Source organism: Mixophyes fleayi, chromosome 4 (assembly GCF_038048845.1).
Source record: "Mixophyes fleayi isolate aMixFle1 chromosome 4, aMixFle1.hap1, whole genome shotgun sequence".
Taxonomy (NCBI): Eukaryota; Metazoa; Chordata; class Amphibia; order Anura; family Limnodynastidae; genus Mixophyes; species Mixophyes fleayi.
In genome coordinates this window covers 275,500,074-275,518,714 of record NC_134405.1, presented here as the reverse complement: position 1 = coordinate 275,518,714, position 18,641 = coordinate 275,500,074, and the positions used below count along the sequence as shown (strand labels likewise).

General features: G+C 41.0%; 1 protein-coding gene across 2 annotated transcripts in view; it reads left to right on the top strand.

Annotated features, from left to right (window-relative positions):
• LOC142152768 (electrogenic sodium bicarbonate cotransporter 1-like) overlaps positions 1-18,641 on the top strand; it is a 351,181-nt gene that overhangs the window by 123,576 nt on the left and 208,964 nt on the right. For both annotated transcript variants that reach the window (XM_075209752.1, XM_075209753.1), the window contains exons 8-9: positions 11,745-11,858; positions 12,951-13,125. In XM_075209752.1, coding sequence (XP_075065853.1) covers positions 11,745-11,858; positions 12,951-13,125 — 289 coding nt within the window. The remainder of the gene's footprint in view (positions 1-11,744; positions 11,859-12,950; positions 13,126-18,641) is intronic.

The following is an 18,641-nucleotide window of genomic DNA, read 5'->3' as shown; positions in this document are numbered from 1 at the left end:
TTGAAGGGGCCAATAAATCGGGGAGCGAATTTCCTAGAGGGAACCAGCAAGCGAAGATTCTTCGTAGACAACCATACTTTGTCACCAGGAGCAAGTAATGGAGATGGTCTTCTTCTTTTGTCAAATGCTCTTTTACTGATGGCAGAGGTGTGAAGCAATTTGCGTTTAATAAGATCCCACCTAGCTGAGAAGTCCGATAGAAGGTAATCAACTGCAGGAACTCCAGAAACGGGTAGATCCTTGAAGGGTGGAACTTTAGGATGAAATCCCTGAAGAGCAAAAAAGGGAGAAGTGGAGGTGGAATCATGCACATTATTATTGTGAGCGAATTCTGCCCAAGGTAATAAATCGACCCAATCATCATGTTTAGCTGAAATGAAACATCTGAGAAATTTCTCCAATTCTTGATTCGTCCTTTCAGTGAGACCATTACTTTGAGGATGATATGCAGAAGAGAAATTCAACTTAATTCCACAGAGACGAGAAAAAGCCCTCCAAAATCTTTCCACGAACTGAGTTCCCCGATCAGAAACGATAACATCTGGACAGCCATGTAGGCGGAAAATCTCTTTGATGAAGAGTTGAGCCAGAACAGGAGCAGAAGGGAGACCTTTTAATGGCACAAAATGAGCAGCCCGGGAAAGGCGATCAGTGACCACCCATACTACTGAGAAACCTCTGGAGGAGGGTAAATCTGTGATAAAATCCATGGAAAGATGACTCCAAGGTCGATCTGGAATTGGTAGAGGTTGCAGCAGACCGTATGGAGCTTGACCAGGGACTTTGTTCTGAGCACAAGTGGAACATGCCGTCACAAACTGTCGAACGTCTGAGTGGATAGACGGCCACCAATAACCACGAGAGATAAATTCCAAAGTTTTCTCTATACCGGCATGACCAGAAAAACGGGAGGCATGAGCCCATTCAAGGAGTTTTGATTGGAGATGTGGAGGAACCAAAGTCTTCCCGTGAGGAATAATAAAGTGAGTGGGAGTAGTAGCCAGAATACATTCTTGATCTAGGATGGGTCTAGAACCCTCTTCTTCTGTATCCATGGAGTCAAAGGAATGAGAGAGAGCGTCAGCCTTCTTGTTCTTGGACCCTGGTCTGAAGGTAATGATCATATCGAAGCGGGAGAAAAATAGGGACCATCTGGCCTGACGAGGATTGAGGCAAGATGCAGTTTGTAAATACAGCAAGTTTTTGTGATCTGTAAAAATAGTAACAGGAAATATGGCTCCTTCCAAATGGTGTCTCCAAGCTCCAAGGCCAATTTGATAGTGAGGAGTTCTCTATCTCCAATGCCATAGTTTTTCTCGGTAGCCGAAAATTTGCGAGAAAAGAAGCCACAGGGAGAAAAATTTCCAGTAGAATTCTTCTGAGACAAGATAGCTCCCACTCCAGTAGAGGATGCATCTACCTCAAGAAAAAAAGGAAAGGAAGGATCTGGTTGCTGAAGAATAGGAGCCGAGATGAAGGCTTCTTTGAGGTACTTGAAGGCTTCCACGGCCTCCGGTGGCCAAGTTTTAGTGTTGGCAGACTTCTTGGTCAAGGAGGTGATGGGTGCAATCACGGAAGAAAACCCTTTGATAAAGTGGAGGTAATAATTAGAAAATCCAACGAAATGCTGGACGGCCTTGAGGCCTACTGGTTGGGGCCAATTAGAAATTGCCTTTAACTTCTCGGGGTCCATATGTAATCCGGAGCCAGAAACCACATGACCAAGAAAAGGAAGATGCGTTTTTTCAAAGATACACTTGTCCAAATTACAATATAGATGATGTGAGCGAAGGCGTTGAAGGACTAAGGAGACACGATGGCGATGAGTAACCATATCAGTAGAAAAAATCAGGATATCATCCAGATAAATCACAACAAATCGATTCAGGAAGTCTTGAAAAATCTCATTAATGAAATTTTGGAAAACAGCAGGGGCGTTACAAAGTCCAAATGGCATAACTAGGTATTCATCGTGCGTATTGAACGCTGTTTTCCATTCATCCCCCTGTTTGATACGGATTAGGTTGTAGGCCCCTTTCAAATCAAGTTTAGAAAATATAGAAGCTCCTTTGACCCTATCAAAGAGTTCAGAAATCAATGGCAAGGGGTACCTGTTCTTCTTAATCATGGCATTGAGACCACGATAGTCTATACAAGGGAGCAATCCGCCGTCCTTTTTTTTTACGAAAAAGAAACCGGCTCCTGCTGGTGACGAGGATTTCCGGATAAAACCTCTGTTCAAATTCTCCTTGATATATAGGGACATAGCATCTGATTCGGGTAAAGATAATGGAAATACACGTCCTCTGGGTGGTAACTTGTCCGGCAACAATTCAATGGCGCAATCCCAAGGTCTGTGTGGGGGCAACTTGGAAGCCTCCTTTTCACAAAAGACATCAGAAAATGAATGATATTGAGGAGGAATACCGGAGGATGTGGGAGGACCGGCCATAGCAGGCCTATGAATCCTGGGAAGACATCTGGAATGACATCCTGGACCCCATGCAAGAACTTCAGGCTTCTGCCAATCTAGAGTGGGGGAGTGAAGTCTGAGCCAAGGTAAGCCTAAAATCACAGGGTTGATAGCCTCTGGGATGACTAAAAAGGAGATTTCCTCAGTGTGTAAGGCTCCGATGCATAGAGAAAGGTTGACAGTTCTGTTCTTAATGGATCCTCCAATAATACGGCTGCCGTCTAAAGCTGTGATAGCGACAGGTGGATCCAATGGTTGCATGGGTAACGACAACCTCTCTACGATGTCAGCTCGTAGAAAATTCCCCGCTGCTCCGGAGTCAATAAGTGCTGGAAAAGACAGTTGTTTATCAATATATCGCAGAAGGACTTGGATAGAAAAACTAGAATCCACAGGAGAGGGAATAGACCTACCTAACTTAGCCTCTCCAACATCAGTTAGGTCCGGTCGTTTCCTGGACGCCTCCCACACTGGCTCAAAACATGACCAGGTTCCCCGCAATAGAGGCACAAACAGTTCTTGAATTGCCTCTCTCTTTCCTCCTGGGATAAACGTGCTCTTCCCAACTGCATAGGCTCTTCCTCAGGAGTAATTGGACTCTGAAATCGAGGTGCCAAGCGGAATGTGGATCGACTGGAACTTTCTCTCTCTTGAGTGCGTTCACGGAACCGGATATCAATCTGGTTACAGAGAGAAATCAATTCGTCCAGAGTAGTGGGTAACTCTCGGGCCGCTAACTCATCCTTAATACGATCTGACAAGCCTTGCCAGAACGTGGCCACCAAAGCTTCATTGTTCCAACGTAGCTTAGCCACCATAGTGCGAAATTAGAGAGAGTACTGGCCCAAAGTAAGTGTACCTTGGTGTAGACAGAGGAGTCCTGAAGCAGCACTGGAGACCCGTCCGGCTTCATTAAAGATGTGTCTGAAGGTTTCCAGAAAAGTGGCACAATTATGAAGGATAGGGTCATCATGTTCCCAAAGAGGAGAAGCCCAGGCAAGCGCTTGACCAGATAATAATGAGATTATATAAGCAACTTTAGTTTTCTCTGTAGGAAAGTTTCCGGGCTGTAGTTCAAATTGAATAGCCCATTGGTTCAAGAACCCTCGGCATTCCTTAGGATCCCCATTGAACTTAGGTGGGTTAGGTATGCGGAGTTGAGAGATGGCTGGAGCAATAACGGCAGGGCTGCTCTGAGAGGGAGCAGGTGGTGGAGCCGGAACAGGCGGAGGAGTAGGAGCTGCCACCTGAGCTGCTTGAGCTGAGACCATACCTTGGAGCGTGTCCAACCTGTTAGACAGAGTCTGCAGAATCTGTAATAACTGTTCTTGATTCTTCCCCTGGTCTTCAACCCGAACCGCTAAGTGATCCAGTAATTCCCTAGCGGCGGGATTTCCTGACGCTTCCATCAGTTAGATAAGTGGGTCAGAGCAAACTGTTTACGGTTCTGATGCCTTAGTCAGTATTTGCACAGGCATACCTAGGGCGCGGAGTCTAACGGCCTTCCGGTCTTCACCAAGAACCACCGCAAGGTAGGGTGGACTTTGCTGCCGAAGAACCGCAGGCCGCGGCCCCCAGGTTAGCCTACTGACGTAAGGGAGAAGGCTCCAAGTGATGGGTAGTCAAACAGGCAATGGGACAAAGTGATGCAAATACAGGCACTAACCGTGAATTCCAGGGTTTGGAGGTCTGGAGCAGTCACCGGTAGATGAACAGAGTCGGTTGAGTGCGTAGCAGGAGATGGGTCCAGAGGAGTCGAGACACAGCTGGGTCGGTACACAGGAGGTATCAGGTATACGGTGCCAGAGGGAAATCCAGAGAGTAGTCGATAACACAGCCGGGTCGGTACACGGGATGGTCAGTCCAATTCGCGGTGCCAGGGATTAAGCCAAAGAATAGTCAGGTCACAGCCAGGTTGGTACACAGGAGTAGAAGGAAAATGGGAGTACATAGGGAGCAGGATCACAGGAGTCAGGTACACAGGAACAGGTAGCCAGGAACAGGAAACACATTGCTCTGACACAGGCAGCGTGTCAGAGCAGAGTAGATATAGAGATTTGAATTCCCCGCCCAGGAGTCACATGACTAGATGCAGGGAGAACCCGAAAGTGGGGGGGCGCCATCGGGAGAATCGCCGAACAGCAGAGCGGATACAGCTGCCAGACAACGCTGACAGTGCAGCAGAGCGGGGACAAGGTAAGTTCATAACAGTCCGGAGGTTGGAGGGAAACAGTTCTTTGGCGGTTGCCACGGGTAACTACAATTATAGGCACACAGTGATATATGTAAACAGTCAATAGTACCTGTGGCAAGGTTGAGTCCGGAGCCAAAGGAAGATTGTTGAAATCTGAGCACAGAGATGCTGCAGGGCTGCGACTCCGTATTAGGTTAGGATGAGAAGAGGAGCTGCAGCTCACTCCAGAACCATGCCTGGTAGCACGACTTTACTGGGTCCAGGAGATAGCTGACTGGAACTGGTGAGTAGATAGTAGAATCTTCAGGAACAGAATCGGGTCTGGTACACGGGATATCAACAACGGGATATCAACACGGGATATCAACAAAGCAGAGCCGAGTTAGTACACATGGAAATCCAATGAAGAGTAATCAGGAACGGAAACGGTCTGGTACACGGGAATACACTAAGCCGGCAGGTAACAGTGCAAACACAAGGGAGCAGAACACTAAAGTAAACATATTACCGGCAATCCTGCAAGGGATTAGCCGGCTATTTAAGGAGAGCAGAACCAATAGGCTGCAGGTGATAATGAGGAAGCCTGGTGAATGAGCTAGGAGAAACAGGCTGGCCAGGTGAGGCATAATATAGAAACGACAGCATGAATTGAGGGCAGATTCTGACAGAGAACAGACCTAACTCACCCTATCTAATACCTATTTAATCTATCTAGCTAATCTATCTGCCTATTTGATCTGCTTAAACTAATCTATTTAATCTATCTAAGAACTAAACTAACTACCTATCTAAACACCCAGTGGCTATCTAACTTACCTAACTACCTATCTATCTATCTATCTAGTTACTCTGACAGAGAACCCGGCGAGTCATAACACTGGATCCAGTAATCCTGAAGTCTCTGTAGTGAGAGAAAGTTACTGTACCCAGTGGCCTGTTTTTATACAGTTTGAGTTGAACGAAAACAGTGATGATGTCACAATGTACACAAAGATAGTCCAGTACAATGCAGGTCATAGGTCAGTTGAAACAATGCTTCTCTAAAGGTGGGGGCAACTCACTCCAGCATCTGTGTACATGTCTTGCTTTAGGGAACCACCAAAATTCCAGTTTAAACTAACCTATTAACATATTCAGTACAGAGCATTCTGAGTATTAATCATGTACTAATCATAACTAGCGATCGCAATGTGCAATCACTTAACCAAAGTTACCAAATTTCTGCAACCAGCTTTATCAAGGCAAAAAGATTACCTTAATTGAAACTCGTCACCCAATCACCCAATATTCTTTTGTTATTTTATTCGTTCATTTTATCAAGTTGTAAGCGCCAGTCCTATTTTCCATAAGTTAAATACTGGCTGTTTTTTCTTGTAGCACACAAATACTTTATAGTTTTAATTTTACACTGAAATTTAAAGTTCATTTAGGACATGCCCTACCCCAACTATAAATCTGACATCACATTTTAAATTTACCTCTCCCTACAATGCAACATGGTTTTGCCATTATGCAAAGTTACTCCTTTTCTTTGCTTTACTTTTATTAATGAATCAGGCCCAATGTCTGATACATGATTCACTTTCATTGTTATAATGCCAGGAATCGGAGGATTGAAACTTATTACGTCACTTCCATGTCACATTTATATCTCCACAAAGGCTTTTCACTAGATGCGTTAAAGAAGTTTTACTTCAATAATTAGTATAGCAAAACTCAGGAAAAAAGCACAGGATTATTATGGTAAATTACAAAATGGCTGTGAAATTAAATGCTGATTTGGTAATGGTAATAGGGGAGTTCTTCCTGGCATCTTGAACCGTATAGTGCTGGAGCCATGACTAACTTTCCCTCTGGTGTGTTGGGGGCAGGTGTAAAACTACATAGCCATTTGCAGAAGTTAATGTTTTGGACTAAAAATAGATAAAATTAATTTTAATGTAGAAACAAGCTCTTCAATGTAAAACAGGCCCAATACGCCATAATTGTGCACGCTATCTTCTTCTTCCATTTCTGGATATGCTTGTTACATTACCATACACATTTACGCTTTCCCTTTTATGACACGCCTACATCAGACCTTTAAACCTAATTTACTGTATCACACAAATTTATATATATAATATCTCCTGTATCAAGACATTATAAATTCATAACCACAATGCAGATATATATGTATGAAATAGAATCTTTACTTGTACAATATTGTAATAATATAATTTCGATAACATAATCTTACACACGGTACTTATAACATACTTGCCAACTCTCCCGGATTGTCCGGGAGACTCCCGCATTTTGCGAGAGTCTCCCGGACGAGTGTGGCAATCTCCCTGATAGGAAGGGGGAAAAATTTAGTTTAAACGCCGCGATTCACCCGGAATTGCGGCATTTAGCCCCGCGATTTGCGTCATTCCGTCACGGGGGCGGGGCCAAAATGACGCGATTTCGCAGCCCCGCCCCCTGCACGCCCACGTCCCAGCCGGCATCTCCCGGAAAAAGAAAAAAAAATGTTGGCAAGTATGACTTATAATAGATGGCATTCTGTGTGTAGGTATAATATCTTATTATTTTCTAGCTAATTATGCATGTGTGTGTACGTGCTGTGTGTACGTGCATGTGACAGTGTGTATGTATCTCAGACCATAATGAAACTCCTTCTTACAATGCAAAGTCACCATCCAAAAATGGCTGACTTGCAATGCTTTGTTGCAAACACAAGTTGGTTCAAAGGCCTCACTTACTAACAATGTAAAGTCAGGACAGGCCCTTAACTCATTACAACCAGTATTAGCCAGTCCACCACAAATAGCTCTCTATTCAGCAGTTATCAAACAATGTCCACTAATATTTCTTGTCTAACAGGGGAAGGATATCTACAAACTTCCCAGCAACACCCAATGAAGTCTTTCCATCTTATCACACATCTGTTTAACTAGTAGCCAATACACACATAGGGAGGGGGGGGGGATGAGAGCACACACCAGTCAGACAAGCTACCAAATACAGTCCGTATTAAAATCAACAACCAGAACGTCAATAATATATTTACAGTGTTACACAATACAGTATGAATCTTTATCTAAGCCACACTATACACTATATCAAATACAATACTATTCAAGTATGAGGTCTATTGTATTGCTACAATTAAACTCCTAAGGTATTACTAATTTCAAACCCTTAAATTTCATCACTTCTTAAGCACACTAACATTTATTACAATAACAACATCTAATTCTATGACTATCCCGTGCAACTTCACTTTCTAATTTTACCCTAAACAAAACACTTCTTAAAATCTATACCACATGGTCTGTGTCTCTAGAACAAAGCTTACAACATAGCCTATTGTAGCTCCTATAGCTATAGCTTAACCATTTAAAGCAATAACAATACACAGTGTACATTTTACTCATATATAAGTCTATTTCCTCATGTTCAAAACATTACCGGCGCCCCTAAGGCATACTTACCTACTTTCTTCAGCTCTCTTCTGGGAGCCAGCCAGTGGAGGTGGGCGTGAGGGGGGCGGGGCGGCAGAAATTGCGTCATTTCGGGGCCAAACGCCGCGATTCCCGGGAATCGCGGCGTTTGGGATCTAATTCTGCCCACTTCACTAGGAAGTGGGGCACTTCCTAGTGAAGTGGGCAGAATTCAGGAGAGTCTGGGAGACTCTCGCAAAATGCGGGAGTCTCCCGGACATTCCGGGAGAGTTGGCAAGTATGCCCTAAGGGCACATGTATCAGAATCCTTGCATCTGTCTGTTTTCAAATTGGGAGAGGAGACCTGTATGTCTGTCTATTTACAAAAACTTCTGTAGGATGGGCTGATGTACTTGATTGGAGGCCAATTGTTTTGATATGTAAATGTACCTAGCCTCACGTTTCTCTTCAGACAAAAGCTATGTACCTTGGCATAGTGGGGGAGGAGAGATGACAGTTATTTAAGGAAGGAAAATTATATATATATAATAATCAATTATATATACTGTATCCTCTTCAGTACCCCTGTTTGTCAGTGTCTGCAATTACAGTTAACTGACAAAAATTTAGCATATGTATGTGACGAAGCATCAGTGTGTAAAAAACATGACAATGCAATATTTAGTATAAAATATCAAGTAACAAAGAGGATCTGCGCTAAAGGGCCTCAGGCATCTGTATGTCTGATGAAAAAACCTGTGTCTTATTTACTGACAGCAAGAAAAAAAAAATCAACACATGTCGAGGCACACCCCTTTAAATAATCCCTCAACAATTAAATCTAATTTTTGGACAGTCTCTTCTTGGTGTGATGTCTCTGTGATGTCATCCTCTTCACAAAGTACATGGAGTCTTATAAATCATCTTTAGGGCATCTGTGTCAGGTCTCATCTGTGTCCAGGTCCTGCAGTCTTAGGATTCATTCTATCATTTATTAGAGGTGTGGTCTGCTACAGCTGGGCACCGCATTAATTCTCATTATCTATTAGGGAACAAACAGAAAACATCAGTCATTTTGAAATTTTTACTTTCTCCTACCCATATGAAGTCTCCGTCTGATCCGCTTGTAGAATTCTTCCGAAATTCTGCCATTCTCCATTTCTTGATTCCTAGTATGGGAAGAAAAAACAAGAAACTCTTCGGGGAACTTTCCCTTTCGAGTGTGGTTAATTATCCGACCCTGCCTGCTAATGATTTAATTTATTCCAGGTATCACTTCCATTCTGAAAATATATTTTAACAATTTGGTGTCATTCTGGAACCCAGGCTGTCTTATTTAAATTTTAACTACATATATATATTTTAATTCTAAAAATCCCCCCTTTCTCCTCTACAATGGTCTCAGTATCAATTGGGAAGGAGAGGCTTAGGAATCCTGATCTGAACTTGTTAACATGTGGAGACAGAAAAGAAACATGAGTATACATGCAAAACATGTCATCATTTATTCAGAGAATTCACTGTGTTTGCAAATGTACATGTTTACTTTTACATCAAGGTACCCCTGTGGGAACTCTTCTGAAAATGTTATGTTCTACCACCTTTGCTGGGTAGTGGATGAGTGTATCTAATTTGTAAACACCACCTGAGCAAAGCATGTGAGTGCCCCTAAAAGGAACTAAATGTTAATACATCAAAACAACCTCTGATTTATCTATATTCTTATTGGCCATTGCCCCACCTGTTCCTGGTGGATATATTACATTATCCTGTATCAGGGTTACCTTTTTATGGTACCTAGCGTTTAGTAATGGAAAAATTATTCATTGTGTAGACATGATTTTCATTACTTAACATATAATACTTCTAACAGAGCTGTTATTTAACTTTGACAATTTAAATACGTTATTTAAGGGAATGTTGGCAATTTTCCAAATCTATTTACTGCCTAAAATTCCCAGGATAATATGAAGGGGGGTTCATACCTGTACCTTACACAGTTTGTGAAACTTTTATTTATTCCATGTACCTTAGATATTGTTATGATTTAGAGTGATAAATAATTTATCAATTCTTGCATAACTCATCACTATTATGTTAATATTACATACATTGTACATTTTTCTCTGAAAAGAAAAGAGAAAACAAAAAACATTATGCCTCATGCATAAAATCTGCAGCTTCAACCACAGCGCTGTCATCAGCGCTAACATTAAGTAAAATGTTTCACACAATTAATTGTTTATGGACATCACAAGATTCAAATCAGAGCTATTTAGCACAATTTCCAGTGCCAACACTACTAACTAACAACCAACAACTGCGCTAATCCAGCAGCATTTCCAGTGCCAATTACTGCTCAATTTCAGCACCCCTTCCAGTGCCAACATTATTAACTGCAGCGCCATTTTCAGCCCCAACATTAAATACAGCGCCAATAATTGCGCAGATCCAGCACCATTCCCAGTGCCAATATTACTGACTACAGCGCTATATCCAGCGCCAACATTAAATACAGCGCCAATAACTGCACCAATTCAGCTCCATTTCCAGTGCCAATTACTGCTCAATTTCAGCACCCCTTCCAGTGCCAACATTATTAACTGCAGCGCCATTTTCAGCCCCAACATTAAATACAGCGCCAATAACTGCGCAGATCCAGCACCATTCCCAGTGCCAATATTACTGACTACAGCGCTATATCCCTATATCCAGCACCAACATTAAATACAGCGCCAATAACTGCACCAATTCAGCTCCATTTCCAGTGCTAAAACTATCACTTCAAAGCTATGTTGCAAACTCCTCCTACAACGTTGAGGTTTACAAAAATATTCCCTACACTATTCTAACATTCCCTATTATTTGATACTAGCTACAGCGCAGATTCTCTGTTCCATAACAAAACTCATTGTTACCTGTGATCCGTGTTACTTCTCACGAATCCTCATTGCTGCCTCTAGAAAGATCCTCTTCTTTTAGGACGTCTTTCTCCTTGCAGCAGGACTTTACCAAAGGACTGCCGCGGTATATCGGAAAGTGAAAATGCAATTCCAACTGCTCGATTTCGAGCCAAATTCCTTCCGTTGTGACTTAAAGAAACAATAGAACAACGAGTATCCAAGAAATTTTCAATTTTAATCTAGATTTGCTGTAATTAATTATATATCTTCCAGGATACAGATGAAACAATGTTACTTGTCAAAACCGCTTTCTAGAAATGGCGTACGGTAATATCACACAAATATCACCTCCTTTGTGTATCTATGCTATTCGTCCCCGCCCCTGGGTATACATGACCCATATACAATATATACAATGCAACATATAGGTACAAGCAAGAGGGTATACCAAGGTGGCTTTACCCTTTTTTTTCTAATGCTCTGCACCCTGCTGTCTGCCCAAATGCCATCCCCATCTCCTGCCTGCCAAGGACAGAGACAGCGGAGTTTCAAGGCTAGCACTGACTCTGGATGATTGCAATGCATGAAAAGCAAGTATATGTAGTGTATATGAGCCCAAATTCTAAAAAAACCTATAGTACATCAATGTATTTACTTAAGAATAGGGATTATGGTTTTTTTATTACATATTTTAACTGTTTTATATTGAGATGATTTTCCTTGTATTTAATTTGTTATATATTTTTTAGGCGGTTAATGCTACAACGAGAACCAAAAAATCACTATAACGCAAAAGCACATGAAGAGGAGAAATTAGCACATGGACATCCTCATGTCAGCGAAGAGCTACTAAAATCAAACAAGTATGTTTTTTGTTTTTTCTTTTACAATTGCAATATTTTTTTTTTTTTTAAAGAGCAAAGGTTAAAGGTTTACTTGATAAAATTAACTCAATTGCACATACGGGCCTGATTTAGATTGGCATGTAAAGATGCCTTGTTTGCAAATGAGCAAGGGGCATCTGCATAGTTGTGTTTCCATGTCAATATTCTGATCTGCATGCATATTATGATACATGAAAACTTAGATGTGTCCGGAGCAAACATGTAAGAATCATCTTTGTCATCAATTCCAGAACTTAAAACTTGTTTATGTTACTGCCAATTTATGTCCAGTAATTAATGTATTTTAAGATCTGTGTAACATAAAAAAAACAGATCTCAAAGGGGCATGCTTGATTTAGACCTTACACTCCTGAACTGCCTGTCTGAGCTCACAAGTTGTGCGCATCCGCAGTTTGTCAATTTTGTACCAAGTCGCATCTGTATATTATAGCTGCAATCCTTTATTTCTTTGGTGATTAACTAGTTAATTCCCTCCCAGTTAAAGGTGTTAGGTTACTTCCAAGACAGATCATTTTCATATAGATGTTAACTGAATTGGGACTCACATTTATATGCCAAACAAAGGGATTTGTTAGTGCGGGAGTTATCTTTTTTCACACTTCCATTTACTTTAAAATAGGTCATAGTTGCCTACTCTCCCGGAGGCTCCCGAATTTCGGGATCTGTTCTCTGATCTCCCGGAGTACAGATTTAAAAGTAGGCAAGTATGAAATAGGTATGCTTGCTCTTTTGAATCCTCATTGAAATCTGGTCTAAAAATGAACACAGTAAAAGTATGCCTTATTCTATATTTGGAAAATGTAATAACTTTTATAGTCATGACGTCAAGGCCTGATCTCTGTCCCTCTGTCACGCGTGATGAGACATCATGTGAGGTTCCAATGGGAATTGTTCATGTGATTGCTCCGAGCAAGTGTACTGAAAAACTGCAGTTATATGCTGTGATAATTGTATATAATATAGATAATATAATATAATAATATAGATAATGTGCAGTTGTGTGTAGATGGTATGTACCTTCTAAGATTATAGATTTGTTTTCTCATTAAGGTGTTTTGGTGGACTAGTGAAGGATGTGAGAAGAAAGGCACCATGGTATTGGAGTGATTTTTATGATGCCCTCAATATACAATGTTTTTCAACAATTTTGTTTATCTACTTGGCAACTGCAACAAATGCTATTACTTTTGGCGGTATGCTGGGAGATGCTACTGACAATATGCTGGTATGTATGACATTTAAGTTGTTTTAATTTGTAGGTATTATATTTCACAGTAGGACATTCATTATCCAATATTTAAGGATATTTTTGAACATACAGAAGGGTTCTGTCCGTGTATAATAGCATAAGGTCAATGGCCAAATGCATTATTATAGGGCATTGAATTCTAAGGTGAGTTTTTATTTCCTAATATGTCAAAGTATGTAATGTATTATTCCTTGTAATAAATGAGTAACTTTTTTTGGGGGATTTTTTTTCTAAATGTCAAGTATTTAAGCTTTTTTATATCAAAACAATATCATTGAAGTGCTTTAATTTTCAATAACCTACTATCTCATTTTTAAATGACAAATATTAAAGCTGACATACAGCTGCGTTTTTGAAACAGGATTCTACCTGTCTGTTGGATGAATCTTGTGCATGGAGGAGAGCCAGGGAGGGTCCTGATGCATGGTTATTGCTGGGTATATTGTTGAATGAAGCTGTAGGCATTATTCAAATACAGTAGTCATGATGCAGAGTGATTACTACGCCAGTTTATCTGCACTGCTCGTGCTCACAAAGAGGCCACACGCATAAGAGGGATTGCAGAGTTGCTCGCATGTGACACTTATGACTCCTTATGCCTGAAGAGGTGTAATTGGTGAGGGAAAATGCATTCTTATGCAGCCCGAGTATGTTAAGGTCGTGTTCATGCAAATGCGCTCTTGCAGATACGCCTATCAGTAAGCCTTATCATTTATTTGTGCAAATATCTGTGCTGATGAAAAAAAGGAAAAGTACATGTCAGGAAAGTACTCCCAGCATCCCTGACTAGGACATTTACTGTAAAGGGTTACCGATGATTCCATTGTATGCACCTATCACATTGGTTATAGAATTGCTGAATCACCACCAAACAGTGCTCTCACACCCATGATTTTCCACCACCTACTGAGTTAGGGCAACAGGGCGCCAAGATACTGTCATGCACATGTACCTGCTGACACACACTATGGCCCTTGTTACAAACGACTTAACATTGCACACATCAGCAATCAAAGGGTTAATGCATCAAAACTCTGTTAAACCAATGTACACACTAGCACACACTATTTATGTTAGTCAAATGGATTAACAATTCACACACCAGGATTCAAATGGCTAACATGGTATAGCAATATTCTACATAAAAGGCTAATGGATTCATTAGAGTATCAAGGACAGAACAATTTAAATTTAATATATATAAGACATATGGATATAATAAAGAACATATAATCAATGACATACAAAATATAATGCAATACAGTTATAAAAACAAATGGGATGAAATTATAAAAAATAAACACTTGCGTATCATAATCTGTATGCCTGGGACAAGGCAGCATGAAATGGACAGTCCTTCAGTTACATTGAGTGCCAAGAGCTGACAATTTTCTCTCTCATACAGTATTTAAATATTTTTCACTGGGTGTCAATTATAGTTTGTCCACAAATAGTCCAAAATTTTTGGAGTTTCAAAACTTTTCTTGGACATTTTACAAAGACATAACTCCCTTTTCAATAGACTGGTCATAACTTCCCGCGCATTTACATAACATTAGCAAATATCATTCCAAAAGATATGTGGCTACTGTGGTTTCTCTGTACAGTGCCTATCTATATTTTGCACACTTTATGCGATTTCTGCCCCTAAGTACAAAGTAGCAAACTGATTTCTGAAAACATGAAATATGAAGACATGTTCTTCGAAGTTAATATTTTCTATATACATAGGTAACTGGTGTCCTTTGTATTGGTCTGTGATTACCGGTCTATGGTTTTCACTAGTTTACAACTCCTTGTTAATTAAATAACCCTTCCAGGCAAGTGTTACTTTGTTTGTACAAGCCCTTAATCAGACAGTCTACACTAAGGCTTGGTACAAACTACATAATTTTCTGACCAATGTGTTATCTATAATGATTTTACTACTGACAGAAAAAAAAAGCCCCGGTTAGCATGCGTACACACTATACATAGTTTAAAAGATTTACTCTCGCAAAAAATCATGACTCTGTAAACTCAATGGAGATCCTGATCGTGAGTCAATACACACTGCAGAATTGGAAGGATGTCGTTCCATAGCTGAACGAGATTTATAGTTCCGCTGAGCAATCAAATGAAATGATGGTCGGTGCTTTGGAACAACTATCGTTTATCATCTAAGGCTAGGTACACACTGAAGAATTTTCCGACTGACACGTTATTTTAAACGATTGTACCTGCTACTGAAGGTCCGATCAGTCTGGCAATTCATGCATACACACTGACACAATTTACCTTCCGATCTGTGCTCTTCATCTGGTCCTCTAGTCTTCAGAGAATGGCAGCACAATATTCATTCAATAATTTATTCTTTTCACATTGTCACACTGATTAAAACCACCTTGTTATAGCTATCCATATGTCCTAAAGAATTTCATTAGCTTCTGTGACTCTGAAACGAAACATTCTGTCTCTGAACGAACAAATTAATTATGCCTTCTACAGCACTCTCTACATTTATTCACTGTGACATTCATTGCTAGCATTGGCTGAAAAGAGCATAACTTTGTAAACTCCTATGTAGCTCATGAGCATGAGTGCATACACACTACATGATCGTTAGGAGATTGGTCAGAAAATATTAAACAGTGCAACCAACCAAATGAGCCGACAATAAACACTTTGGAACGATTTTCGACCATTGCGTCCAGGGCCGCCTTCAGAAAAAATCGGGCCCAGTACGGGCCCCCGTGCCACCCGGCCCCCCCCTTCCCATGAGCGCCCCCCTCCATGAGCAACACATACTTACCTTGGGCCCGCCGCTGGTCTCCGCTATTCTGTCTTCAGCCTGGCTGTCACCGTGACAGCCAGGCACCAGGATCCGATCGCAGGGGTGGAGGAATCATTCCCCCTGCGATCATGTGCTCTGCCTGTGACAGATCACATGATCGCAGGGGGAATGATTCCTCCACCCCTGCGATCGGATCCTGGTGCCTGGCTGTCACGGTGACAGCCAGGCTGAAGACAGAATAGCGGAGACCAGCGGCGGGCCCCAGGTAAGTCTTTGCTGAGCTGTTGTACCGGGCCCCCTGGTAAGCCTGGGCCCGGTACAACAGTACCCCCCGTACCCCCCTGATGGCGGCCCTGATTGCATCACTATACACACTAACCTAACTTCTAGAGTGAACGGTCGAATGTCGGCTGATTTGCCTGATTATTGGACGAAAATGCTCCAGTGTGTACCTAGCCCAGTGTGTACACACTAATGCGATATCTGGCAGAGCGATTGTTTATCAGGTGATTGGCCTGATAATTGGCTGAAAACACTGTAGTGTGTACCCAGCCTAAGTAGGAAAGAACATGAATAATCAGAGGGAAGCCAGGTTGTGATCTGCATACTGCATATGTTAAATGAGTTTCCTGAAAGCATCTATGTGTTCTTTGATGAGATTAAACTAATTACCTCCCACTGACTGACTAACCAAACTTTTTAAAACACTTTTTACTGTGGAGACATTAGGTGCATTCATATCTTTTAGTATTAATATTTTATTTGGCCCCCACCCTCACAATCAACAAAAGTGTTGCCAGCACCAGCGTTAATAGCCTACTCTGGTAGAAGTGATCCCTTTTGCCATAACAGCTCTAGCCTGTACAGCATGGGAATTGGGACCCCAACAAAAAGTACCTTCCCTCTCCCTGGTGCAGTGGGTGTGGAGAAATAAAAGTGTAGAAAAATAGATAAAACTATTTTTTTGCTGGTGCACTACTAGTCCCAGCAAGTCCTGCTTGGGTATGCTGGAGCATGTAGAATTACAATCACCAGCATGTCCTGACATCCAGAGCCTGCTGTGAACAGTAGTGCACCTGTGAAAAAAATTACTCTGAAACACACAGACACCGTGATAAAGTCCTTGATAAAAAAAAAAGTCACGCTAGCACAATCCCTTTTTTTTACCAATGTATTGCTCAACTAATTCCATTGGGGTCCTCTGCTTTCTTTCAGAGTTCCAATCCAAAGGGTTAAGAAAAACTTAGATGAAGAACGGTTTTATGTTCCTTATTTTATATGGACTTGTTTTTAAGATTCCAGCGCTTCAGTGTACAAAAAAAGAGCTATAACATTGTTACATTAAAGTTTCAGTGTGATACCCCTCTCCTTTAACATAACAGGCATATAAAAAAAAACCATTATATTTAGCTTATTCCAAGTAACATAAACAATCATAACCTCAATTTGTGTTTATTAAGCTTTAATTATATAGTGTATGTGTTATTGCATTTTGACAGAAAGTTGCAAACCACCACTCGAAAGTGCAGATTCTTTTTGTAACAATGTCAAGTGTATTACTTGTCCAAACATGCTCATTTTCAATTCCCAGTAGTAATCTGGTCACATTTTACACACTTTACCTCTGTACCATATATATATATATATATATATATATATATAAAGCAGACAAAAAGATATGTATGGCGCTAGTCACCACTACGTATGTTCTAAAATCAATATAAAAAGAGTCCCAAATAGGAGATCCACATTAATCAACACTTGACTCCTGTATGAGTGGCAGCCTCGAAAGCCTGGGACCAGATGGTCAGTCCGGACAAGTGGGATAACTACAACAGAAAACAGGCGGGGCGCCCCATAGTGTGATATCAAAATGTACAGATAGATAAAGGTAATAATATGCGTACCGTAATGTAGGCAGCAGTGAATATCCAAGCAACAATGGAGTAGCCTCTGTTCTGGTCTGATTCCTCCAAATCTCCATAAATCAGCAATGCAATGAAAGGAAAACAAACATAGTGTAACACCGCAATGGATGATAATCTTAAAGAGGGTGACGCACCTCTAAACACCAATGTTCTATAGGGTGTGTGGGACCTAGATCCTATATCACATGAAAGGACACCCTTATAAGTGCAATATAAGTATAAAATCTGCGTACCAGACAATAAAAGAAGTCTCACATATCAAGCAAATAGTTGATTGCAGGGTTCCACGTATGCATAAACATAAGCTTCCCAGTTCCAACCTCATTCAATAGGCGGAAATGAACCAGATTGAAGAAAAGGAAGACAATTTGGTATATATACAAAAGTTTTAATAAAAATGTATAAAAGCACTCACATGAAGTATGCAGAGTAGCGCTGGATAAGGATAGTACAGCTCAACGCGTTTCATCTGGGAATAACCAAGACTTCATCAGGAGCAACAACATATCCAATACATGCATCGTGGCTACTTATAGTGAAGCCGCGCCATATTGGTACATGCGCGGTGCCCGCCACTCACCGCGCATGCGCGAATGCTACACGCAACTTAATTGCTTATGGACATTATGGACAATGTGGATGAAACCGTGGGTATCGTGAATTAGTGACATCAATATGTGTGAGAGCACTCCCCTTTGCATATAATAAAGGGAATGAGCTCAATAAGTAATAAAATTCTATATCTTGAACCGATTTAAAAGTGTGCATGTCCAATTAATCAAAGGGCTACT